The sequence below is a fragment of the Rhodnius prolixus genome, unplaced genomic scaffold (assembly GCF_049639745.1).
Source record: "Rhodnius prolixus isolate KJV_2025 unplaced genomic scaffold, Rpr scaffold_4, whole genome shotgun sequence".
Lineage (NCBI taxonomy): Eukaryota > Metazoa > Arthropoda > Insecta > Hemiptera > Reduviidae > Rhodnius > Rhodnius prolixus.
In genome coordinates, this window is record NW_027411614.1 from 30,058,019 (window position 1) to 30,085,101 (window position 27,083).

The window sequence follows — 27,083 nt, forward strand, 5'->3', positions numbered from 1 at the left end:
TAGGTTGAAAAGGAAAAGCTTCACTAGTTTTACTAGAATTTCCATATTTTATATTTCTAAAATTGTAGTCCTTGGCTAGAGCTTTATCGTTCACATCAGGTTGGCTAGTTTTAGAAAAGTTCAGTAAAAAAACATTTTGCTACATTTACTAGAAATTCCTTACCTCTTCCATCTTTCCTTCTTTAATTATTCCTTTTTTCTTTGTCATGCCTGTATAGGACAATACACTTTTAAGATTGCAAGTTATGGTGATAGGGGTTCAAAAAGAGAGAGAGAAAAAAATAGAAAATCACCAGTTTTATTAAAAATTTCAAATTGTCCACTACTAATTAACTGCTAATATTCTATTTTTATGCCAGAGTAGATTGTACACATTAAGTTGGATAGTGTTGGATGAAAAAAAAAAAATTAGTACAGCTAGTTAGTTTTGGATGCAGTTTGCAGTTTCTGAACAATAGTAAAAAAAAAGGTTGAACAATGCACCTTACAGTTTTGGGTGTAGAGTCCCAGGCAAATCAAATGTCTAATGAGAAGTCAACTACTACCATAGATATAATTAAAAGATAAATTTGGTTTTATGGAGGATATATTAATATTATATAAAAACATTATTTTTTTGGTATTAAGAGGGTAGAGCCCGGCCCACTTCTTGACCACAGAGCCGTCGTGCGCCTTACGACCTTGCACGATTTTCTGCCTTCGCCTGCACGTCACTATCTGAGGCATTGGCGCCCAGAGCTTTTTTTCAGTGCATTGCTAGCCTCTGTAAAAGAAGCTCCTTGGAAGAGAACATTTAAGGGCCAACAGCTGGATTCGAATCTGGGCCCTCCGAGATGGAATCCAGTATACCCTATCTAACCCCTGAGTTAATTCTCATAACCATTAAATATACTCCAAGGTCTAGTACAATCGAATCCACTACCAAGATACTTCTCAGCTTTGCGGGCTTCGCCTCTATCTAACCGCTCGGCTCCGTGGCACCTTGCATGTAATAAAACTCGCGTAGGCAAATTGGGTTTGGTAGGCTACAAACATTATGTGAAAAGACATGCCAATTATTTATCGGCAACCGACCAATATCTGTACAAACAAGATTTATTTATTTCTTCAATCGGAATGCTAATTTTATCTTTTACAAAAACTTCCTAGTAAGCTCTCATGATTTAGCATGCAGTAATGGACAAATATCTTCATATTGGCTAAATTTCATATACTCTTCTATATATAGATAATTTTTGAACTCGTATTAAAAAAAAATCATAGTTACAGTTGGACGTTGAGCTGACAATATGGAAGATTTTTTTTCTATTTCGCTCAATAAGTATGCTTATAACTTAAAAATAACAGAAAAATAGAAGGTAAAATATAATTTTAAAGATTTATTTCTCAAGAAATATAAAGTACATTGCATTATATCTGTACCAGCGGCTCTTACTCAATTTCATTGAGTCATGTAAATTGAGGCACTTAATATTTTACAAAAAAGTATAATAAACAATGATAAATATTAACTTGTTACTGTACAAGAAAAGAACAGTTTAATAATAATTGCAAACATTTAAAAATAATAAATATGAAAACATTCTGTAAATGGCAAAATACATATTATATATACATTATATACATCATAACTAATAATTTAACCTAATAATTCAAAGTCTTCATCTGAATCATCTAGTGGCTTTACCCGAGATACTGAAAAAAAATTGTTTACATTATTTTAAATATTATTTTTAAATGTGAAGCTCTTCTACAGTAATTTTACAGCCTATAAAATTAATCATCAATATCTACCATTTTGTGTTAATGTAGTTGCCTCTTGGGCTTCTTCGGTCCACATATCTTGACGTTCTTCAGTAAGTTCAAATAACGGCTGCTTCTCTATCATTATTCTATCTCGAATATTCTTGCATAAATTATCAAAATCTGCTTCAGTTTTACAAAAGAATCCCTATATGAATAAAATCACCTAATGAAATCTAATGAATTATATTGTTAAGTATTTGTATAGTAGATTACTGCCCATTGCAGTCATAATTTTTTTTTTTTCCGGCCAACCTTTCAACCAAGGACTAGGTCACCTTTCAAGGCTTGTACTTATTAGCAATTATAATGTGTTTTACATTGTTAATATTAGGGGTTGGTGTGTTTTTTTAAATTAAACAGCGGAAACCAATACTTTGCTTCAAATGCAAAGAATTTTGAATGCATATCAGTGGCTAAATATTAGGAGAGGCATAATAGGAGTTCTCATTAAATAATCTAACAATTGTAGGGGAATAATTAGATTAACAATGTTCATTTTCAGTGCTACACTTGGACAAACTAAGAAATCAAAGAATAAAATTTGTGTTGTTAGTATCATTAATATGTATAAATATGTATTATTATTAATAAATATGTACTTTCTGTAATTAATATATTTAAAATACTGTAAGTAATTAATTACTTCATCTGCAGATTTATACCCACGAATTTCACATTTATTATTAAGTAAAGGGCCTTGAACATTGCTTCCCTTTCATGCGTAACGGTAGAAGCAGAGTACTCAATTAAAGTATTCTTCTTTAGACCACTAATAATTACGATTGAGAATATTTCCACCGCTAATCTTTTACTTTTTGAAATAATCACGCTTTTAGTTATGAGCAGTCGTCTCTTTAATGTGCATTTCAAGTTCAGATGCAAAAAAAAAAATATTTTTTTTTAATCAAAATTAAATACCGAAGCAACGAAAAAAACAGGTATCCGCTATCCGAAACAGCAGAATAAAGTGAACACGTATTGCATTTCGAGATTACTTTGATTTACAATGCCCATGAGCATTATAAATTTCATTTCTGCCTAAGTCGTTTAACAAACTGAAGAAAACAAACAAAAAAAAATGAATTCATAAAGAGAGAATTAAGAGGATGTCCACATTTATTCATACAAATAGTCGGATAGAGATACCTTTATAATGTAACAAGAGTTCCATAAAAATATATATATTCTATATATACCAATTCTATATAAGTATGTATTTAGAAATCATGTTAACTAACTGACCACAGCAACAGATGGATCCATGTGAAGAATATGCAACCGACTAGCTTGCTGACAATGATAAGAGCTATCGATTTTGTCGTGCCCATGTTCTTTTCTGTCTTTGATTGATTGGGTAGTATGTGGATCAAGAAAAATAACATCATTACCTGCAAAATCGTAATACAGTAAAAAAAAAAATGCAATGATGAAAAATTAATAGAATGTTTAAACAGAAAAACTTACCAACGCAACCTATAAAATACAGTGCATGATTTGGCTTTCCTCCTATTACACCCAAGCTTTGTGGAAACATAAAGCAAGTCTAAAGAAAAAAAAAATTAAAAATGGTTGTTTTACTTATAAATATTTAGATTTAATATTTATTATAAATATTTTACTTATAATATTTATTTATATATAAATAAATAATTATTTAGAAAGGAAGGCTATCTGATTGAACTAAGACATTAGTTTTATTTTCTATAAAAAAGAAATGTTGACTTTTATCTTTAAAATATAAAATATCTTTAAAATTTTTTGGTATTAATTATTTTATTATTATTATTTACGAACTATTATTTGTACATCGATGTACAAATGAAACTGAAAACCTAAAAGAGTATGATAACAGAGTAATAAGTGCATGAGGCCGTCATCCATTCATAACTTCTGAGATTTGAGAAAGAGGTCCTCACTTTCTGAATGATGTTCTCCGGGTTCATTATTCTTAACAATGCGCAATGTATGCCACAAATAATACTGTTTAATTGGAAATGAGACGTCAGTCTAGTCAACATTAAACTGAAGTGAAAATTACTGCTAGGTTAAAATGAAAGTTTTGAGGATTTTGATAAATGTACTTTTCAAAGCGTTTTTCTGGATGAAGTGCATAACTTAATATCGTAATGACTAGGTTACAGCCAGTGTATACAATTTGGAATTTCCGGAGTACACCGAGGGAATCCCCTCTCACCTCTTCTCTTTAACCTCTTTGAGAAACTTTTGTTAGTTTTTTACTCCAAAAATGCAACCCCTGTAAATCTAGAATGAAGTATTTTTTTAAAGAAAAAGGCACCAGGTTTTGATGAATGGATTTAATTCAATTGCTGATATTAATAATTTAAGCAACTATGTGGCGTGTTCAATTAAGGTTATGTTTAGTATAAAATGTTTAAAAATTTACCTTAAGTCCTTTTATATAGACTGAATTAATTTCGTTGATTCCTAACCTTAAAGGTACAATCAGTAAAAGCGCTTTCCATGTTCGTGCAGGTACATATCTTGCAGTGACTCTACATAATCGTCCTAAAAAAAAGTATTAACAATTCAAAAAATATCGAAGAAAACCCAGCATAATAACTCAGTATTGTAGCGAGAATCAGCTACTCTATCTTTAATTTTTTCTTTTCATTTCTGTGACTTTGATGGAATCTCGCAGAAATTGCAAGCTATAGAATTTACAGCAGATAGGTTTCTAGTCTGGAATTCTTGATATTTAATTTTTAGACGGATGTGGCACATATCATTAGGAAGGTCGGCAGGCATCCTCTAAAGCTGAGAACACACACTCGGCCACCTGCCTTCTGTACTGGAGAGACAAGTCTAGCATGCTTCATACAATTTTATCTCAACATGTACGACGAACAACTAATCTCTAAGGGATCCTGCCAGTAACTTGTCGCAGGCCTTAACCCAGACTTAGAATGTAAGTCTGACATTATTCTGTTCTCTTGAGAACAAAAATTGTACGTAAATTAATGTTTACTAATCGATTAGTTACTCACGAACTTCATTTACGACAATTAAATTATCAAGGGCGACATGTACGGCTAATCCACTCCATTCATCGTATATAGCAAGTTTTCTAAAAAAAAAAAAAAATCTGTCGTTAAACTGTAATATTAAAAAACATAAGACGCTAAATAATTAGTAAAAATTATTTTGATAATGGTATCCAACGTGGAAATAACAAAGAGAGAAAAAAAAAAACTTGCAGGTATATATAAGCCAAATTTCTTTAAAAAAAATATGTATATAAAAATAATAATATACAAATATTTAATTATATATATATAAATTATTATTAATAAATGAAACATTTTTTTATAAAGATATATAAAACATAAATATATCTCTTTTTTTTATGTTTATAAGTACGTACCAGACCGATCATGGAAATATATTATGGACACATAGTTGGAAGGCCCCAGCTCGAGACTAGCGTGTAAACTAAATGCAAGATTAAGCAACTGCCTAAAAGATAAGAACTGCTGCAGTATCTAAAAAAGCCTTGTCTTTAATCCTCACAGCTTAAAATAAATAGGCTTTTCACAGACAACATACCAATATTCTGATTACTAAATAGTACTAGTGCTAGATTGGTTCTTATTGATAATATTAGTGTTTTGGGAAATGCTTATCTTGCATCAGGGACGGGATTAATCGCTCAAAATAATAAGATAAAAATATATTGAACGTGTACTTTGCAGGTATTTTGCTTTACACTCATTGAAAAATTTGTATATTAGCGGAGAAAATAAAGTACTTTAGGGAATCATGTTCGAGAATGGCCAGAGAAAGTGATTGCAATCAACTTTTATTATGTTCTTTGTTCTAGTATCATTGGGGGGGGGGGGGAGGGTTCCCCTTCATCACGAGCTTCTGGAAATTTTACAAAAGCAGGTATAAGAAGAGTAGGTTTACTCAAGGTATAAGAAGCTTTTATTTATTTAAAAATAAATAAATAAAAGATAAACGCAAATGTGAAGAAAGATTCGATACCTTTGAGGTTATATGAAAGATATAAGGCATGAGGATATTTTATCTTTGAAGGAAACAGTGGAATAATCCATTGAAACAATGGAAGATAAGATGGCAGATTGAAGGGAGGGAAATTAAACTTAACTCGAATTATTGAAGACTTTTTTTTTTAATGGTAAAGACTTACTCCAGCATTGAGCTAAACGGTGACATAAAAGGGAAGTCCTAGGAATGTTCACATGACTTTTGAAATATAAGTTGAAATTTGGCCTCTGAGATAAATGATGGTTTTCACAAATTCTTTTCTTTTTTTTCAGGCCATTTGTGTTAGATATAATTTGTTTCTTTATTTGTGTTAAATTTTGCGCTAAGGGTTATTTAGGCAGCTAAAATTATCTTGCTTCATTTGCAGTACATTTTTGCATTAAACGAGTCTAAAATAGGAAAATAAAGAAACAAAATTGTACTAAAAAAAAAAACTTACTTTAAGACTTGAGCTACAGTATTTGGACCGAACCAGTCTCCAACTTGTTTTCCTTCTGACGCGCCCATTAGTGCAATTTGATGAATAGAATAAGGTGCGCTTTTATTATCTTCAAACATTTTTAGAATCTGATGATACTTTGAGTCATAAGTAGATGGAGTCCAAATCCAATCTCTACCTTTAAAAGAAGTAAACAAAAAGTTACAAAATATTTTATCAACTTTCTAAAACATTAATATTTCAGTAATTAAATTATATCACTTTGTATAGACTCTTTGTATAGATTTACCAAAACGTTGGTTAAAAAAAAGTTTTTTAATTAATTTATTATTATTTATTACCGCTTCTCAAGAATAATAATAATTCTAAAATATGTTAACTCTAAACATCTGCCAAGACGTTTCAGATCACACAGAGTATGTTTCCATTCAAAATCATAATTCTTCATACTGAAAAAAAATCTAGAACAATTGAAAACATTTCAAATATGCATTCAATTTTTTATAATAAAATTGTGAAGATACGATTGCGCTTAAGTTAAGTGAATATAAATATATTTGTTGTGTTTTTTACAATCACATTAGAACGTTTCAATGCCAAATTAAAAGTATTTTTGGAATGGGAAAAGAAATTACTGCCAATTTCAGTCTTTTTTTTAAATTAATTTATTTGTTGGCAATGATTAATTTCCCTTTCCTTAAAGATTTTCCAAAAAGATTAATAATACTCTGCAATATTATTTACTATTTAATATTATTTTGGACCCCGTGGGTGTTCGAAATGTCTTGAAAGAAGAATAAGTGTGAACTGAATATAAAATTTGGCTATTTCTTTAACTATGTATCAAATTATACGTATCTTCAGAACACTTTTTTCTACATTTTTTAATCGCTTTCTCACTTTCATCAGTTGTGCAGAGAAATTTGATTTCCTCTTAAAAAGTTCCTGCCCCTTTTTCAATTGTATGCATACAGAGCGGTTAGAGCACGTTATAAAGCTTTTCAAATGGGAGTCAAATTTTTCCTAAACATCAGATGAAATTATGATTGAAGACGGATGAACATTCTACACTATGAAGGGAAAAAAATCTTCACTGAATGTATTAAAAAAATAAATAAAACTTGCTAAAACCTACTATCGTTAAGAATTGATCACTGAAATATGCCTGAAAAAATTTAATTTTTACCTAAATGCAAATTTAAAAGTGCTTGGCCAATAAGCATTTGTCCACAACGAAGCATACAGCCCCAGCCTTTGTCGGAAGTTAATCCGGAATCACCAATAGGTACAAAGCCCTTTCTATACGAAAACCAAAGTCGAGACCTTATATCATTTCTAATTGAATCTATGTCTGAAAAAAAAAACATATTTGTTATAAGTAAGTTAATATGATGCTGAACTAGTAGAGGAAATTTACAAGTATATAAGCATATGTAGAGTATATAAGTAAACACTTATACACAAAGAGACGACAGGGTGAAGAAATGTGAAATCTTGAATTTTGAATATGCTAATGCAAAATTTATTGTTGCAATGTTTTAAGTGAAATCTTTACTTAGCGGTATGGTTTAAATCTTTTGTGATTTCTTATACATTGTTGGTTTCATGAAAAAATATTGAAGGTATTTTTAATACCATTGCGCTGATTTCACAGCTACATTCATGTTTGCTTAGCATTTATTATATAATAGTAGTAAAAAAAAAAAAAAAAAATAGTAGTTTTTAATTTTTATAGGTGAAGTAATTTACTTAGCTTATTATCGAAATAGTTTTTGCCATACATCACTGTTTTCGGGTATTACTAATGTTTTATAGTTGAAAATATTATAATTAATTGTGACACTTATTTATTTGTTTTGCTTTGTGTTTATAACAACTATTACCTATTCTCATTATTATGGATCTTCGATATAGTTCGCCCAGCAGACTGAAATGTTCAAATTTTTCATGCTTGTGCAACCGTATATATATATATATATATATATATATATGTGTGTGTGTGTGTGTGTGTGTGTGTGTTTTCTCCTGCGGATCTGTCTTAATATCTTGTTTTCTGGCTTAAAGTCTCTGTCTAAATTCTTTACCAAGTTTTTACATCTCACTTTTGGAACGCTGTATTTAATCAATAATCATGCAGGGAGAAAAAGAAGTGTATGTGGTGGGTTGTTTATATATAAGTACTTAAAGGGATACCTAATACAATTTCTATTGGGTTGTCCGGAAAATAATGCAGGATTTTATGTTTTCTTTAAAATACCCCTCCAAATAGTAAACTGTTTATGTTTGTTGGACTTTTGACTTTTATAAATGTAAACACTTATTAATCTTCTTTCAAACAAAAAAGTTTGTTTACCGCTGTAACATTTTGCTACCTGAAAATAATTCAGTCTGCTGTCTGAGGCGAAGGCAGTAAAGAGAATGCACTGTTCAACGGTGGTTCCAGAGATTTCTTCTTGAAGACAAAGAAGGCCGTCGAAGAAGTTCTGCCCTTGATGACGATGTTCTCCAAGCTTTGGTGGAAGAAAATCCCAGAACAACTGTTCGAGAACTGGCAGGAAAACTTAAATCAGCAAATCAATCGTCGATGACCATCTCAAGGCGATTAGGAAGGTAAAAAAGCTTGAAAGTTGGATTCCTCACACATTAAACGACCACAAAAAAGATCAGCGATATGAAATTTGTGCTGCACTTCTTTGCCGAAACAACAGCGATCCTTTTCTGTCCAGAAATGTGACGCGATGGAAAGTGATCCTCTACGGCAACAGCAGACGCTCTGGACAGTGACTTGACAAAGTAGAAGCAGCACGACATTTTCCAAAGCCTCCAAATCATCAAAAATAGGTAATGGTTACTGTTTGGTGGGTTTCATTTGGGCTGATGCATTACAGCTTCTTGAATCCTGGCGGAACTATCAATGCCGAATCGTACTGTAACCAAATTGACGTTATGCATCAGAAATTGAGAATAATGAAGCCATCTTTAGTCAATCGAAACGGGCCCATTCTGTTGCATGACAACGCTCGGCCAAATATCCCACGTTTGACTTCCTGAAAATTGTTGGAGCTGGCTATGAGTCTCTGCCACACACGCCCTACTCACCGGACCTCTCGCCTACTGATTACCATTTTTTTAGACACCTGGACCGCTATTTACAAAATAAAAAATTTATTGACCAAAGAACATTAGAAAACGCGTTTTCTGAATTTATAAATTCTAAAGATTCCAAATTCTATATAGATGGTATGGAAAAGTTACCCACACGCTGGCAGAAATGTATAGAAAGTAATGGAGACTATTTTGATTAATAGAAACATTCATTTTTTTTTTTTTTCTTTTAAAACCATAATCCTGCACTATTTTTCGGACAACCTAATAAAATATAGAAAAAAATCTCATTCGGTGAAAAAAGTTTTAACCAAAAAATAAAACAAAAAATACTTTTTTTGAATAAAAAATCTTATTACCAATCAACATTAAATAAATTTCTGGATTTTTTTTAAATCAACGGAATGACTTTTTAATGACATTAAGAAACTACAGAAATGCATAAATAAAATATATCAGGCAAAAATTATAGGTTGAAAAAATTACGTTTTAATAGCTTAAATTTTAAAAGATAACAGAAATATAAATAGAAATAAACAAAAACAAAAAAATACTTCACTACCAATAGATTGAACTTATCGATTCAAATTCAAAGCAGACTTAACGAAGACAATACTCACAATGACCCAGAAAATGACGTTAAATGGAATACATATAATAAAAATTTCTTAATTATTAAAGTCAGAAGAAATGTAAAACAACTAAATGGTATACAATAAATAATATGATCATAAGAAACAAACAATTATTAAGTACTAATACCAGTATTGACAGTATCAATTATTAAAGAACATTCACCAGTTAATAATTTCTTCAGGTTAAAGTAATGGAAAAAATATACACACCATGGATCGCACTATATTTTTTCCCAAGGATCCAAACAGGTTCCCTTGTATGTGGTATGTCGTCAGGTTCCAAATGTCCAGATTCTTGAGCAAGATAGGCTTCAAACATCATATCCATCTTTAGCCTGCACAAAAGCTTGTTGCCACTCTGCTTTTTAACTAAATGTCTGAACTCCATACATTACAATTGAGAAATTAGTTTTAATTTCACTGTTCCTATATGCAAAAAACCTTATTACAATTATTGTAAAAATTCTTCTATGAAACATAACATGATTAGCACTCGAAGAGTAGATAATAACCTATAATTACAATTATCCATCACACTTGAATACATTAAAATGTAACTTTTCGAACAAAAAACAGCGCGAACAAACACCAAGCTTATAATAACTCGATCAACGTTGCCAAATGCTACCAAAGACAGCCTCAACTAGGCGTTTAAATGAATCACCTGAGTAAACTAAAAAGCTAGCGAAAACATATGACTTCATGGAAACAGTTTTTGAAGAAACATATGGGTACTCGTAAAAAGTATACACAATGAGAAACCTAATCCATAAATCTTCATGAAAACTGTTCCTATTTCCAAAAAAAAAAAAAATTGTATAATCTAAAATATTATAATTTTGAGCGATTAATTTTTAGGGTTTTTGAAACACGATTTCTCTAAGGTTATTTTAGACTGGTCACCAGTACAGTAGGTAAAAAGCGCTAAGCGAATCCAGTACAAGCAACAAACTGTTATAATGCATAAATCATAAACCCTATGGCTTTGATACTTGAGGTAAAATATAGGATATCAAAATCGGGATATTGATGAACGGTTTTGCCCTCTGACGTATAAACGCCAGGTGTTTATCTAACTACCATTTGCACAAAAAATTAAGTGAAACTTAACAAATAAAGAAATTGTTCAATAAAGTAAACCTCTATTTCGACATGAAAAGAAGAAGTTGAATTTTTTTAATCTTTCAGAAAGGCATTCTACACAATAATGTTCAAAGTTCAATTAAGTAAAAAAAAGCTCTTTCTTAAAACTTTAAGAAGTCCCTTTGAAAAAAAATTCTGAATTAGTTTTCCCTTCTACTTATTGAATTATTATGGTTGATGTTTATTAAATTCATAATCATAAAATTCATTGATTCTCAACATTTTTGCATAATGTTTTCATTAGTTTGTAATATTGTTAGCAGGAATGAACTAGAGCCATCAAGTTTATAAAAGCAAATAATAATAAAGGTTTCATTTGTTTTAGTCTGTTACTAAGGTAATGCTAAAGTAAACAATTCAGAGGAGTTAGGTACAACATACTGAAAAAGAATAGAGAAAGATTCTTGTGTCTCGATTACTCTAGTATCTGGCTTTTAAATAACCAAAATGAGCGAAAAAATTAAATTTATCATTTTAGAATTAAGTAAAGAGCCTTTTAAAAAAAATTATAATTTGATAACTTTCGATTCACTTAGTCCAGAAGACCTGCTTCAGGTAAATAAAATTTATTAAAAATGAATATAATAAAAATAATTGCAACGAAATAAAAGAAATAATTTCTATAAATTCAGATTCTTAGTGATGTCTTAGCTGATTTAGATTGCTCAAGTAGAGTTGATATTAAATCTGAAGAACCGGAGGAAACCACAATTCGATTATTAACAATGCTCCGCATTCTAAAGTATGACCCAGGATCAGATCCGTAAGTTTTAAATTTGAAGAATTAACCAAAAGAACTAATTGAAGAAATATTTAATATAGAATTTAAAAAAGTTTTTTTGAAGAACTGCTTTCCAGTAGAAACTATTTTTATAAGTTCTACATTCTTTTTTAATTTTTGTTTTCTTATTTAGCCAGACCAATATCTCTTAAAAATGTTCTGTTCTCTAGATGGAACAATGAATATTCTAAAGTGATTTTGTGTGTGTTTGTGTTTTTTTGAATGATTCTCAAAAAAACTTTTATATACTTTTAAAAAATTGTTTTGCTTTCAAACAGTTTTTATATTTCCTTAATGCTATTAAAAGGGTTGGATTCCGACAAGGAATAGTTCAAGGAGAAAAATACATCATTCATCCCATTCTTGAATGGTTGTTGAGAAATAAAGAAGATTTAAAAAAAAGAGCTTATTTAGCTAAATTTTTAGTGAAAGTTGAAGTTCCTATTGAAATTTTGGCAGATGGTGATGTTTCTACATTGTTTGAACAGGTAAAATTTTAATACGGATTTTTTGAAGTAGCGAATTTCTGAAACTTTAAAAAAAATATTTCTTAATTTCAGTATGAACAATTGATCGCAAAATTTAAAATTGCTCATAAGGAATCAACTAGCATGAAAGAACAAAGTATTTCCGTCGCAGAACTTAGATCCGATATTGAGGCAATGGAGAAAGAAAAAGAAATCGTTATGAAAAAAATAGACCGTTTGTCACGAAAGGTATTTTATTTTTATTTCTTTTTTTTTTTCTCTATACTCAGGCAGCATTCCTTCGTTGCGACTTGAGTAATAATTTTGTAAGTAAGCGTTGCAGCAAGCTATCCGCTGTATAAAGGAAATAAAAATGTTTTTGAAACAAAAGCATTGAAATCAAAATTTTTTGAAACAAAAGCTTACCCATCCTACGAATAATTACTTCGTTTATTTTATTCTTAGGCGCCACAGCACACGCCATTAGAGTCTATTGTAAATTGATATTTTCGACCATTATGTGTCAATGTCTCTGAATATAACTTTAATCTTCGAATTTGCGAATATAGTATATACAGTATAGCGATTCTAATCTGCAACTTTAAATATAATGAAGACAGAAATTCTGAAGCTACTGCTAAACTTTTTATGGTTTGATAATAAAGGTGTAACGCTATTTCGTGACAAGCACAACTAACTTTTAATATTCTCGCGAGCAGTTTGCGCTTCTAAGAAGTATGAATATCAGATATGAGTAATAACAGATTGAATAAAAATGTAAGAAAAAAAACCCAACGATTTTATGCTTTTAACAAATAATTATGTGCTAACTACTCAAAACTAACATACAAAAGTACAATAAAATGTTTGATTTACGTAGCTATTTATGCTATCTGTTGAATAACTTGTGTATTTACTGTATATTCGTCATTTATCCTAGCACTTAGTATAAAAAAAGAATTCATTATTTTGCTTTTGTTAAGATGGTTCCCTTCAAGGTATCATTCTTTATAATACGACTGTGTTTTACATAAAATGGTAGTTATTGGAGCGGATGCAAAAATCAATAGCATTTGAAACTATGCTTGGGTCTGAAGAGTTGCGTAATATCACTGATAGCAAGTTGTTTTGCTTATGGCCGTTTTTATCTTATTGTACCCCAATCGTCAGCGTTCTCATGCAATTAGTGCATTTCTTTCTCTCTCGAATTTTAAGCAGTTTAAAAGAACAAAACTGAAGAGTGGTCGCTGCCTCCAGGCCTATACTTTATAACCTAGAGTACAGGTTAAACCTAGAATAAATACTTCAAATCATCATCTATTGGCTTTACAACTCACTTGTGAGGCCTCTTCAATAAATCTCTGCCTTTCATTTCTATTTGATGCGATGCTTTTCTGTAAGGGATTCCTAAATGATACTTAAAATATCGAGTTCAAAAATGAAATTAGGTTTACCTTTTTTGGAATGGCGAATTGTCATAAATTACATAAAAAAACAAACAAAAATTATTAAGAAATGCCAAGTCATTCTAAATCATTAAAAAAGTTACCGAAAAAATGAGAGTGTGTAAGAAGTTATTATAATAACATTTATCTCCAGTTGGACAATATTGAAAACAAAGAAGCTTTCTTAGAAGCTGCAAGAGAATTAAGACTTGAAAAAGAAAGGCAAAAGGAATTATTACAGCAAAGGCAGGGCGAAATGGAATTGATGCAACGATTGCAACAAAATACAGCCAGCTTGACACAGCAATTGAACGATGTACGACAAGCTTCGCAAGGAGTTACTCCGCAAGGTAATAAGATGAGATAATGGCTGTTTGTCAGTATTATTACGACTGAATCATGTAATATGCTTTTGTATAATGTGATTTTCACCAGCAGTACAATAAAATAAAGTTTTTAATGTTTTCTTTTACTCAAACTTTACTGTATCCACAGTTAGGTTTAGAATGGTAAAATTTGAAAGATATTTTTTTGTAAATGTTTTTAAGTTCACCGCTATTGCTTAAACAATTGTATAGTTCAACATTGCACCTAAAGAGTTTGAGACACTTTAATGGATGTGCCTGACATCATTTTTTCTTTATTGCAACAAGCTATAGGATTATTGAAGTATTAAAAGGCTCTATTTTTACATGATGTGGATTTATCGTCTATGTAAATTTTGATTTAGTCTTTATGAACTAGAATGATTTCTCAAAGTAGGTGTCAACTTACTGATTTCCTGGAATTAAGAATTCCACCTTAAATGTACCCTTTTCTATGGAAGAGCTTGAGTCTGCACTAGAAAGATGCAAGAACTCAGCCCCTGGACCTGACAATATTCCTTACCTTTACCTAAAAATCATCAAATTCCTTTCCTTCCCTATGGAAACTGGCTACCATAATTCCAAGGAAAGAAAAGAGGTACGATCCCCAAAAACTACCGCCTCATTTCACTAACAAACTGTAATGGAACGAATTGTGAGCAAAAGATTGAACTATTTCATTGAATTAAAAAATTTATCAGCCCAATATGAATTTGGCTTCAGAGAAGGCCACACTACTGCGGAACCTCTAGTAATACTGGAGCATTCTACACAGGACGCTTTTCTGGAGAAAAAAATAATGACTATATTTTTGAAATTAAGAATGCCTATGGCATGTACCTCCATCATGATTTACGTCTTGTATGAGATTTTTACTTTTTTCATTTATTTTTTTTAAATAAGATTATTCTGTTTTTTAGGTATGAAATTTACTCTTACAAAATAGCAAATATTTGGTATTCATTTGCTGCTTGAATGTTTCAAGTTAATTACCCTAGATATTTCATTAATTAGAGTAAAACAGTTAGTAGTTAATTAAGAATTAATTGTTGTTATTAAAATACGATCGAACAGCACACAGGAATAAAATATAATTCAGTAAATCGCAATTCCGGTCGGAAATTTAATTTCGTGACTAAAAACGGTCCAACATTTAAATAATTTACTTTTATCTGATGTCAAAGTATTGTCTTTCTAAATTTGAAGATAGTCCTGTAGAAATTAAAATGAAATTGTTAGATTTTTTTTTATAATTTATTTTTTTATTTTATTATTTCAATCTAATTTCTTAAATTTTACAAACCTTGAAACTTTCATATTTTGAAGTAAATAAAATATATTATATATATATATATATTATCGCTTTAAATAAGAAATGGGTATCTTCAATTCTAGAATTATTAAACAAGTTAGAAGAAGAATTAAAAATGAATACTTACATAGTAAACGAGAAACTTGGATTAGAATTGGAGAATAAGAAGAAAGAAGTAGAAATTTTGACAAGGATTGCCAATGGATCTTTTCCAACTCAAGAAAATATTGATGCTTTAAAAAAAAAGGTAAGTTAACAAGTTTTGATTTATTATTGGCCTTAACAATCAAAGTTTTCATTTTGTTGAAGTATAGTTACAGTTGTTCACTATTTCAGGTAGTAGAACTGAGTGAAGAAGTGAGCGAACTTGCTCAAAGAGGATTTGCTTCTAAAGAACCTGCTGATGATAAATCTGCCCCTTATCGCCAACAAGCTCTTATCATTGCAAGGAAAAAAGGAGAAATAGCAGAAACATTTACCCAAATAAAAACAGCATTAGATACTTTGAAGTTAAAACTGAAAGTAAGATTACCGTTATTAAAAAAATAATAATTGATGTAACAGACTTAAGACAATTGCGCTTACTGATGTTTGAAATGAATGGGAACTTCCGATAGAACAAATGTATAAGGGTCGATCGTCAAAAACTGCACGGAAAAAACGTAATGTTGAAAAACATCCAACAAAGACAATAATGTTTCTTTTCCTATTTTTTCTAAAAAATTGGACTCCCAAATGCTACAACGGTGGTGTAGAAAGATACTCAGCAATAAAGTATAATTGTCGTAGGACAATAATTTGTAGTTTAATTAAAGCTTCTTCAATTAATGTCTTTAAATCGAGGTAAAATTGTTGAAAATGTGGTGGAGTTCAGCAATGGTAGTTAATGTTAGTGATTTTATCTGTAGTAGGGCGCATGTTATTTATGTCGTTGATTCCTAAACGGTTACAAACTTTCATCCATTATCAGAGGTTGATTAATTGGAGTCATCAATTAGTGTGTTACAGTAACATAATGAAAGTAAAATTCTCTACACTAAACGGATAAATTAACCTTTAAAAGACCAAAACCGATGAGGAATATAGAAAACATACGTACTACTACAAATAAAATCAACGATTCCAATTTCGATCTTAGGATAAAGTCATTGTTATTATAGAAAACTTTTGAGTTCTTGCCAATTTTATGAGGTTAGAATCTATTTGATTTTTCGACATTTAGATCTAAATGATTTTTAAATTCAGAAGGCTCTTTTGGCAATAGTACTTGAAAGAAAAAATGTTTTGGAGAAGGGAAATTTTCATTTTTAAACTATGTATTTATAATCCAATAATATATACTAATTATTAGTTACTTTTTTTGCTTAAGATGCTGGAAAAATCTTTTCTTTGAAATTAAGAAACATTCGATTATATAATGTGAAATGTAAATTTATTTTATTATTAGGCTAAAATTGGTGGAGACGAGACAGCAAATATTGTGGACGAAAACGAATATAAAGAATATATCGCTAATTTGAAAGTAAAAAACACTCTGTATAAAACAAAGAAGGCTCAACTAGCTGCTTTGGTTTCTGAGTCTGGAGTGCTTGCCCGTACAATAGATATCCTTAAACAAATGCAAGAGACTCTAACAGTTGTAAGTGCTTAATTTAATGATATTTAAATCATGAAGAATAAAATGTACTTTAATTACCATTTGGCTTATTGTAAGAGAAAATGGATTATCAACTGTAATCTCACAAAATTCCTCTTCTCATTCACATAAATTACAAGGTTACTTGTTAATGTACATATGTCCATTTTAAGTCTTTCTCTATCTTCTAATCCTCTTTATTACACACGAAAAAGTTGTTACATTTAAATTTAAAAAAAAATAGAAAAACAATTTGTTGAAATTAATAAAAAATAATTTTGATAAACAAAAAGTGGTAAAATATTCAAAAGAGGATGATTATCTCATCAAACAATGCATCCAATGAATTTTTGTATTACCATTCCTTCTCACATTTATAAAGTCATATATATGTTCTTTTTAATTCAACTCTCTCTTATTATAATATAAAATGTTAACATTTAAAAAGCAATAAAATATTATTAAATATAGTGTATTAGAAATTAAAAAGATATTAGTCAAAGCCAGAGTGTAAACAAAGTCAAACAATCAAATAAGAATAATAAAATTGCTTTTTATAAAATAGTATTCAAATATTTAGAAGAATTTACATCAATTGTACATATTATCCATGTAGAATGAAAAAGTGGATTATGAAATAAATTTGGAAGGAATTCCAAAAGAAGAATTACAACAACAAATAACAAATTTAAACAATAAAATTGCAGCAGAAAAAACTCGAATCGCACCTAAACTTGAAGGTATTTAATTTTTTTGCTTTTTTTTTTTTTTGAAGAGAATATTATTTATTGATGAAGAAGTCCACTTGATATGAATAAGTTTATCAATCTGAATAATTCTGCTGTTACTTTTGAATTTAATCAACGCTATATGTATTTAGAACTGAGAAAAGCCAAAGAAACCCATGATGAACTTTTAGAAGTCTATAAGGAAAAAAAGAAATTGTACGATTCAAAGGCTGCTACGCTTGGTGCTACAGTTACAACATTGGAACAAGTTAGCGTTATAAAGTTTTTATTAATTATTCTCTACTTTAATGTTAAATGGTGTTGTAGATTATATTTGATTAATTTTGAATTTACTTATTATTATTTTGAATTACTAATTACTACTATTTTTTTTTTTATTTAAGTAATATTTGATTAGACTATTTTTATTAAAAGTAAATAATAACATTTACAGGAAGTAAAAGAGCTAACTAAAGAGGAACAGTATGACCAATCACAAATAGCTCTTCTAAAAGCACGAACAGATATACTTTCTACATTATTGAGGAAGGTCGAAGAGGAAGATTCCGTCTCAATGGAAAAGTCTTCTTTGAAGTAAGAATATTATAATTTTCAAATTGTATATCACAACTTTTAAACGTTACTTTCGTTTTTCTTCTTCTAAAAAATGGACAGTTTTTCACACAATTTCTCTTACTGTAATTATTAACATCCATTTCGAAATTTTCTTAAAAATAATCATAAATGTGCATACCTTATCCACAGACATGCAAGTAGTTGGGCTGGAGTAACAAGCTACAGCTATGAATCATTAATAAGTGGTGCAGCCCTTAACTTGAACTTGTGCGGCAGAATTCAAAAAAAAAAAAAAATCTCAAAAAACTGTAATAAATATAAATGATAGGTTAGATCAATGAAATCTTTACCGAGAAAGTTCCGATAAACCTAAATTTTATTCAGACAAGTCTTACTTCAGTTACCTGATTTTGATCCAAAATAGGATTATAGCAATGCTTTTAATGATACCTTTAACTTTATCCGTCTTAAAACGAATGTCTATTATATTCCTGACAGCTTTCGGACATTCTTCCATAATCATTAATAACTTATTCATGAATCAGTTTGGTGTAGAGATTTCGACTTCACTTAAGTTTACATACACTTAAGTGAAGTCAAAATCTCTACACCTGATTATGGATGAAAGTACAAATATTGACAGGGATACAGTGCCATCTACGACGGATAAAATAAAACATATCCATCATGCGGACCTAACAATATTTTCAACTTTAATGATACTTTATGCTTTATGTCTGGCTTATATCTGACTTATCTTAATTGTAGGCGGCACTTGTAACTTGTTGAGAGAAGCTTAGCATGAATGCTCCTTGAGGTTTCTTAAAAATATAGTTAATACATTTTTCTGAGAAATGTTCAGAATAAAAGTGTTTGGCATTTTACTTGCTTAACAGAGCACTGAAGTTTATAAGAGAAAAGCGTTAGCGCTATTTTCTTGAAAGATAATTGACAAAAAAAAAATCGCAAATTTGTACTTTCTGTGACGTGTAATTTTAACACACACACACAAAACGCAGGGTATTTATGCCGATGTGCTTAAGAGATTTAAACATTTTTCCGGGTGAAAACTCAATTACGAAGATTGATAAATTAAAAAATATATAAATATACATATAGAGAAGGAAAACAATTTATAAGAATAATTAAAAGTTTTCTTGGCATACGAAAAAATAAAAATAAAAAAAGAATATTTGTAATAAAAGAGTAAAAGTATTTTGATAAAAAGTTCATTTTAGTTAGTTTATGTTGTCTATAATTTATATTTATACTTAGGAATTTAACAACAACCCCGCTGATGGTTTCGACCAAGTGTACGTCTTTTATTTTATTTTTATTTCGTTACTTTTGCTTTTTTTTTTTGTAATTTTTTGTATATTGTATTTTGTTAAATAAAATACTATAATAATAATACATATAGGGAAGGGAAACAATCCCACTAATTTAATGATATTTGCTACAGATCGAGACTTTCCACAAAAATTAATGAAGAAGAAAAACTGAATAGTGCTTTAAAGAAAGAACAACAACTTATTAAAGAAATTCAAGAAAAAAGATCAAAGCAGCGTGATCTGTGGTACAATTTGGAAATGTTAGTCTGAAAATTATTTCTAATCAATTTATAAAATTATTTATTACATAATTTATAAATATTGTTGTCTGCTGGAGAGGGTAGATTTGGTGTTACAGCAAGGTGGTTTGCAAGAACCATTCGTTAATACATATTGTAAAGTTTTTGTCCTTTTACTAAAAACTTCACAACTATAACTAATGCCTGCCACTAGTTAATTTAAATAGGTGGGTTTGATAAATAATAAAACTCGCTAAATTTGTAAGTAATAACCTGATTTATTAACACATTACCTTTACTCACATTAACATTTACTAGCAACTAACGCTATTCATTACAGTCATCATTTACAACAGTCACAACAGTTTACTGTTACTCACTACGTAACGCCACAAAACTGTTCCCCGACTGACCACTGGCCCGCACTGCACCGAATTGCACTAGTCTCTGCTACACAAACAAAGCTCTACTCACTAACTGACTAACCGCCTGACTAGCTATCTCTGAAGCACTCTGCAACACTGACTCTCTCAAACTGTCACTTCCAAAGTGTCTCTCCAAGACTCACTCAAAACTAACTGATTAAAACTGATTAACAACTCATTAAGAACTCACTTCTCCAGCTGTGTCTGCCTCCTTTTAACTGCGTCTGCCCCACTCCTTCTGTGTCACGCCCACTGGCTGGTCACTGGCTGAGGAAAACACACACTGCCACCACCCTAACTGGGGCCGCCCTCCTCCAACCTTCTGTCACACTCCAACTCCGCCTGTCTTGCTCCCACCTGCCGCTCATTGGCTGGAAAACACATACTGCCACATTCACAATTAGGGCCGCCTCCTCCAATTCTGTCTCTCTCTAACTCCGTCTGGCTCACTCTCACCTGTCAATCACTGGCTGGGAAAACACATATGCCACCACCCCAACTGAGGCCTTTCTCTTAGCTGGCTTTTACACAGCGGTGGCCTGTTACCGGCTTTGGTCGCTTAACCCCTAGAACAATCTAGGCCTTTCTTTTCTCCTCAGGTAGAGACCGCCCTTTTGTTCACACAGTGGTGGCCTGTTACCAACTTTGGTCGCTCAACCCCTAGAACAATCTAGGCCTTTCGTTTCTGCCCAGGTCAACTTCGTTACAATATTTACATTTATTGCTCAGGTGGCTCAAAGCTACTCATACCTAAACAAAAATTAGCTTTTATTTTTTGAAATTATAATTTAAATATACTAAAAATTAATTAACAAAATATTATATATTCAAAATAATATACACTTCACTATTGACTTCTGGAAACGTCTTCTGGCCTCTGGAGAGAGGTGCCGTAGTTCTAGGAAATTTCAATTCAGAATTTTCTAAGTAGAAATATTATCTGTATAGGTATGCAATCCATAAGTACTATACAACAAAAGTGCGGATATTGTGTAAGGCAAACAAATGGAAAACAATTTTATATGTATAAATTTATGACGACTTTTTTAAGTCGGGAGATCTAAAGCGTTTACTGTAACTTTAGACCACTGGCAGTAATGTAAGTGCATGCGACTATAGAGACTTTGAGACGGTAGTTGTCTTCAATTGAAGACTTCGATTAAACGCCAAACGGGAATGATGATACTCTCGATGTAGAGAACGTTAATAAAAAGTGGATATAAATTAATAATTTTACTTTTTCGAAGTTTCTCCAACCGTATGGAGCCCTTTGTTGCAAATAAAAGAAGAAACGGAAATTAGTTGAATTTTATTCTAACAGAATATTCTACCTCATATTGAATAAATATAAAAAAAAGTTTTAATAAAATATTGAAGCCTTTAAAATCAATCAAGTATAGTTTTTTAATGAAGGCATTAAACATATTTGTAATAAAAGAGTATTGTGTTTTTTGGTGCGGACAATTTCTTGGAACAAAATATGTCTTTACGATTCGCACGAATTTTGCTACCAGAAAATACATCTCTTTCCGAATACGGGCAAATATTTGCAAGCACTTGTTGAATGTGAAAATGTTATGTATGTGTTGTCTAGACTTTATAAATAGTGTCCAATCCAACATCATCTGTAATTTGTAGTAGTGGCTGGATCTATAGTTCGCGTAAACTCCTACTTACTTCCGAGAGACGAAAGGGACTACAATATTCTGGTGGTAACGAGTTGGGCATGTCAAGTCTGAGGTGGTGGTTTAAAATTAGAGGTGAAATGCTTTATCTGAACTATGTGCCGTGGATTGATAAAGCTGCCCAAAAAGAGAAATGTGCATTATGCAATTTGAATAGCAGGGAGGACTTGCATCACTTCCTCTGCGAGTGCCCAATCCTTTCGGAATTTCGACTGAGGAGCCTCGGTGTGAAATTCTTAGAAGCTCAATATGTCATTGATGCTTTAGGAATCAGCATATTTGCAGTGATTTGATTAGTTTTGCCAGGCAGGCTTTGAACTATAGATACAGTTCAACTACAGATTAGAGAATTCAATTATTAATTTTTTGATTTTGAAAATATTAGGTACTTTTTTAATTATAATTAATTTGATTTAAAAAATTTACTTTTAATTTTCACTCAGTGTTCTATTTTTTTATTATTTTATTGTTGTATTATTTTATTTGTGCCATTAAGTTTATTTTCATATAATTTATTAAGTTGTTTCTTTCTTTTTATCTTGTAACCAAACTCTGGCAGACGGCGTTAGCCATGCCTTTTGTACATTGTTAAAGGTTTTTATGTACTATATCTTCTTAAACAAATGTATATTATTATTATTATTCTGGTGGTAACTGATAAAATTATTGTGTTTAGGTTACTGGAGTGCAAGCAAAGGTGCTTTGAAGATCAACGGAAAAAAGATGGCATCATTAAGAGAACAAAAGGAACTGAAACATTAGTTTTGCAATAATGAGTTGGCGAGAAATCTCAATGCTTGATCTACTCAGATTGTAACTTAATTAGGTACCTCTTATTTGTAAGCCCATAATGACATTTCATTATATATCTAAGTTGTAGATATAGATATTGTATCATTTATTGTATAATTAATCCTAACAACTTCTTTAATTTTTTATATTAGATTACTTATTGTTTGGTAAATATATCTTTTGGACTCATCTTTTCAATAAAGCTAAATTGTTATTTAAAAAAACAAACAAACGAGAGAAATAATTCTGATTGGTTTCAGATTTCTTTCAGGAATCCGCCAAAAAATTCCATCTTCGTAAAACAAAGCAAAAACCCGAACTGAAAAGGTACATACTTTCAAAAAGGAAAAGAATTGAACCGTACTTTGAAATTACAGGTGACAGGCAAAGAAGCAAATTAGTTCATGATCATACTGTCTATGCCTTAGAAGTTAGGGGCATATTTTTTTTAGAGGAGCAAGAGTAGTCATTACCAATGCACTAAAGCAACACATTCTGAAGAACTACATATAGCACATAAAGAAATTTTGAGGATGAAGACGCTTGCAAGAAGTCACTGCTACTGGTCAAAAATGGATAGACATTGAACGCATGACCAGAGAATGCAGGCGCGCGCCTTACAGCAAAACAATCCTCCAAGAGCAAAAATAAATCCATTGGAGGCTATTACAGAACTATGGCATCGGATCCGTTCAGATTATGATAGACCTTTTTTGGGTAAACAGTTTCAGGTGGGATGATGGGCGCTCACACAATATTGTTATCATGCAATTTCGGCAGAGGCCACATTCTGCTACTGCTAAGAGCTGCATATTCTTCCTTATGTTCAATCGGAAAATGAGAACCCGCTATCGTACAGAGATCAGATAAAAAAATTGAAGTGGGTGGTAGGATACATGCAATATTGTACAATGGCAAGGTTAAGTAGGCAGGCCTTCGGCACAATTTCAAGTTGCGTTAACAATTGTGAAACGATCAGATGCAAGGGTCACTCAATAATTAAACAGACAAATAGCTGAACTCCAAAAATGATTTATTAAATTTATTTATTATTCTTTATTTTTCTCCATAATCCCCAACTTCTATGTACTTGTTCCATCTTCTAGATAAATATTTTGTACTTTTTCTTTACCCCTCCGTTTTCGTTGAACTTGATCCCACGCAAAGCTTCTTTCTTAGGAACAAACAGATAAAAATCCGAAGGGGCAAGGGCTGTAAGGAGGTTGAGGTTGGAGCTCCCAACCCACTTTGCCAATAGTTTCCAGCGTCAGTTGTACCATAAGAGGGCGAGCGTTGACTTGAAGAAGAAACACGCCTTTCTTCCGCCATCCCATTAGGAGAATTCTACAAACAGTATGGTTAAATACTTCTGCAATTTTACATTAATTTTGAAAATTTACTTCGCCTTTCTTCATTGTATTATTACTGTTAGTTTCATGCCATCTTAATGTACTTTTGTACTTAAAAAACAATAAATTTAGATACATGAACCAACTAATGGTTGTAAATATATGCATAATTAATATTACAAGTCTTACGAGCATTATTTATGGGATTGAAGTAGTACTTAGACCGCTTTATTTGAAGAACATGACATCAAATAGCCAGATTCTTAAACAAATTACCTTTGAAATCTTTAGATTCTCTTTTTGATGACTATTTAGAAATTTATGATCCGCTGACTTCAAAGAATCCACTTACCTCAAATTTCATTCATATCAGGTTCAAATACAGCAATCTCATCTCTCTCTTTTTTTTACTTTTCTTGGGAATATTGAGGAGCGGTCAATCAAATTATTGTAGACTTTTTTATACCGACATTTCGGCAAATTTATTGCCTTCTTCATGCTGTTATAAATTTGTAGTTAGATCAACATCATCACAACTGTTTTTTTTTAACTATAGATACTCTGCGAATTTGCCCAAGCAAACATCCCATCACATCGGACTATATTTTTTGCCTGTTTAACAAATGATCATTTGTACTTATGTATTATCTAGATGGCCTATAAATCTTTACTTACAAATATGGTTATTATGCAGCATTTCTTTTCTCTTTTCATTTTTTTAGCTGAAACCTCGTCTGAGATCAATAATCATCAGTGTGTTTAGATGAACACAGTATAATTAAAGTTTGCAATTGCTTCCAGAAATACGAGCCATTTCATCCAGCTATATCTCGTTACTGCTAATTAGCCCTATCATTGGAGAATGAAGCACTAGAATTTAGAAGACTAGACCCCAAATTTCCTTATCAAAGAATACCTTTAAAAAATACTACCTGCATTCAGGTTTTGTGATTTGAGTATCTTCATTTTCAACAAGTGGATATGATTGCTATCCGGACATTCGTTAAATAGATTTTTTACTACAACTCTCGAAGTTCTTATTGAAAGGATTTGAGTTTAAAGCTGCACCTTTTCTATGGCTGAAGTACATAAATAACAAGAGTGTAATAAGAGTATTATATATTATGTAAAGGAACGAAATAGAATTCAGTAGGTGTCTTTCATAAAAGAAACCAATTATTTATATTCTATTTCGCGTACTTTTATTTACAAAACTGCACACTAACAAAAAAGAAATAAATTAATTTTTTTATAGAAATTGCGTTGAAATTATAAATATTACATACAGTCCCAATTATGATTCACTACTTATTACCACTAAGGAGCATTACATTATGGTTCAACTACATCGGGCTGACTAGAACGTAATCTTTTTTCATTCTTCTTAACGTGTAGTTTAAGCAATGCCATAATATCATTATCAAATCTTTGTGGAACAGTTCTTGTCCCCATCACCCAGTAGTAAAGTTCCCATTCTGTAGGTAGATTAATAATTTCGTCATACTGATGCAACAATTTTGGATCTAATTGACTAAGATGATCAGCGGCGAATGTTCCTAGAAGTAGACAGTTTTCTAAAATTCCCCGTTTTCGAGACTGATACAAAAGCCTTGCTCGCTTGATATCTACTGGTTCTTCAACTCGGTACTTTGGAAGCATGTCATATTCAGAAGAAGGTACAAAGTTATTGAATAATTTTATGCCTGTACATACATTTCTTGACCATATTTTTAATAAAGTCATAATTTATAGTTAACGCTTAATTTCCTGAAAAACCACTGTTCTATTAAACAAAAAAAAATTAAACTTGGCTATGAACACAAGAAAAATACGAGATTAACCTTCTTATAACCAACTGCTATTAAGCAATAACCACCTCATAACCTCCATATCACTGATTAATCGATAACCTGTTCTAAAATAAAAGTGTCTCTCATTGCTTAATAATTCCTTTACACTGTGTAAAAATCCTCTCTCGCGTGCCTTATCTTTACCTCTTATTCCTAACAAACTTTCACCAATTACCCGTTGTTCCTGTGATGCTTCTCTGACCGAGTGGTCGGTCAGTTGAGAGGCCTGGAGCTTCTTAATGACAACCCGCCTTGTTCAATTCTTTAAAATTTAGGCGAGTAGCTGGGATAAACGTTTTCCTTTCCAACTGGCTTGGACTTCCACGCTTCACTTCTGAGACCTATTGTGCACCCACGCCTTGACTGACTGCACACGATTTCAAAACATCAGAAACTTTTCTTGTGTTCTTTCCGGGTTCAAGAGAGATACACAAGTTTTTCTGGACAAAACGATCTCCTGTGTCTATACTCCACGCAAAAGAGGCCTTATTTTTGTTATCAATAAATTTGTCAGATTCTCCGAACTGGCTAGCCTTGAGTAAACCTGATAGCCTTAAGGCTAAGGCAGCTGATCAGCCCGAGATGAATTAATTATTCTTGACTTATGATTTCTGCCTTCTGAAGTGCTGAGACTAGCTCAGTGAGAAAGATAAGAAGTTCTAAACTTAATTTAGCCATAAGCATAAAGAGAAAAAAAAACCGACGAACGGTTATTTGTAGAGATCTGCTACCAAGAAAGATTCTCAACCACCTAATGTAATTTAAAATGTATTTCACATAGAAAATAAATTGTAGAGATAAGCTCCAACTTTCATACTCAGGGCGAGGCCTTCAACAAAATAATTCTGTCGTAAACACACACTTTCTTTTATCGCAGTTAACATGAGTAAATTTTTTTGATAATAAAAAATTTAGAGGTTTTAACATTATACGTTATTATATGACATC

At 31.2% G+C, this 27,083-nt stretch overlaps 3 protein-coding genes across 5 annotated transcripts; 1 reads left to right on the plus strand and 2 right to left on the minus strand.

The window, feature by feature from the left end:
• Nucleotides 1-1,364: 1,364 nt before the first annotated feature.
• LOC141455931 (cysteine protease ATG4B-like) lies at nucleotides 1,365-10,745 on the minus strand. Its single transcript, XM_074131437.1, has 10 exons — nucleotides 10,524-10,745; nucleotides 10,222-10,437; nucleotides 7,458-7,622; nucleotides 6,272-6,449; nucleotides 4,812-4,891; nucleotides 4,211-4,332; nucleotides 3,271-3,349; nucleotides 3,049-3,194; nucleotides 1,795-1,951; nucleotides 1,365-1,695 (listed from the first exon to the last, which is right to left on the minus strand). Exons 2-10 carry the CDS (start codon nucleotides 10,397-10,399, stop codon nucleotides 1,640-1,642), a joined length of 1,161 nt encoding a protein of 386 aa, XP_073987538.1. The 5' UTR covers nucleotides 10,400-10,437; nucleotides 10,524-10,745; the 3' UTR covers nucleotides 1,365-1,639.
• Nucleotides 10,746-10,892: 147 nt separating this feature from the next.
• LOC141455923 (intraflagellar transport protein 81 homolog) lies at nucleotides 10,893-26,114 on the plus strand. 3 transcript variants are annotated; one of them, XR_012459539.1, is made up of 15 exons: nucleotides 10,893-11,008; nucleotides 11,480-11,709; nucleotides 11,787-11,917; nucleotides 12,243-12,423; nucleotides 12,496-12,651; nucleotides 14,002-14,197; nucleotides 15,608-15,771; nucleotides 15,861-16,046; nucleotides 16,972-17,163; nucleotides 17,777-17,900; nucleotides 18,041-18,156; nucleotides 18,343-18,482; nucleotides 19,927-20,055; nucleotides 22,821-22,970; nucleotides 25,087-26,114. XR_012459539.1 is itself a non-coding variant. In XM_074131425.1 (14 exons), the coding sequence occupies exons 2-14, from the start codon at nucleotides 11,602-11,604 to the stop codon at nucleotides 22,915-22,917; spliced, it is 1,920 nt and encodes a 639-aa protein (XP_073987526.1). In that variant the 5' UTR covers nucleotides 10,893-11,008; nucleotides 11,480-11,601; the 3' UTR covers nucleotides 22,918-23,025. The 3 variants fall into 3 exon arrangements, 2 of the variants coding, with proteins under 2 accessions (XP_073987526.1, XP_073987527.1); XM_074131425.1 differs by lacking the exon at nucleotides 25,087-26,114 and having other exon boundaries at nucleotides 22,821-23,025; XM_074131426.1 differs by lacking the exon at nucleotides 25,087-26,114 and having other exon boundaries at nucleotides 10,921-11,075; nucleotides 22,821-23,025.
• LOC141455939 (succinate dehydrogenase assembly factor 2, mitochondrial-like) lies at nucleotides 25,462-26,028 on the minus strand. The gene has a single exon (XM_074131450.1). The coding sequence runs from the start codon at nucleotides 26,026-26,028 to the stop codon at nucleotides 25,618-25,620; it is 411 nt and encodes a 136-aa protein (XP_073987551.1). The 3' UTR covers nucleotides 25,462-25,617.
• Nucleotides 26,115-27,083: the final 969 nt, after the last annotated feature.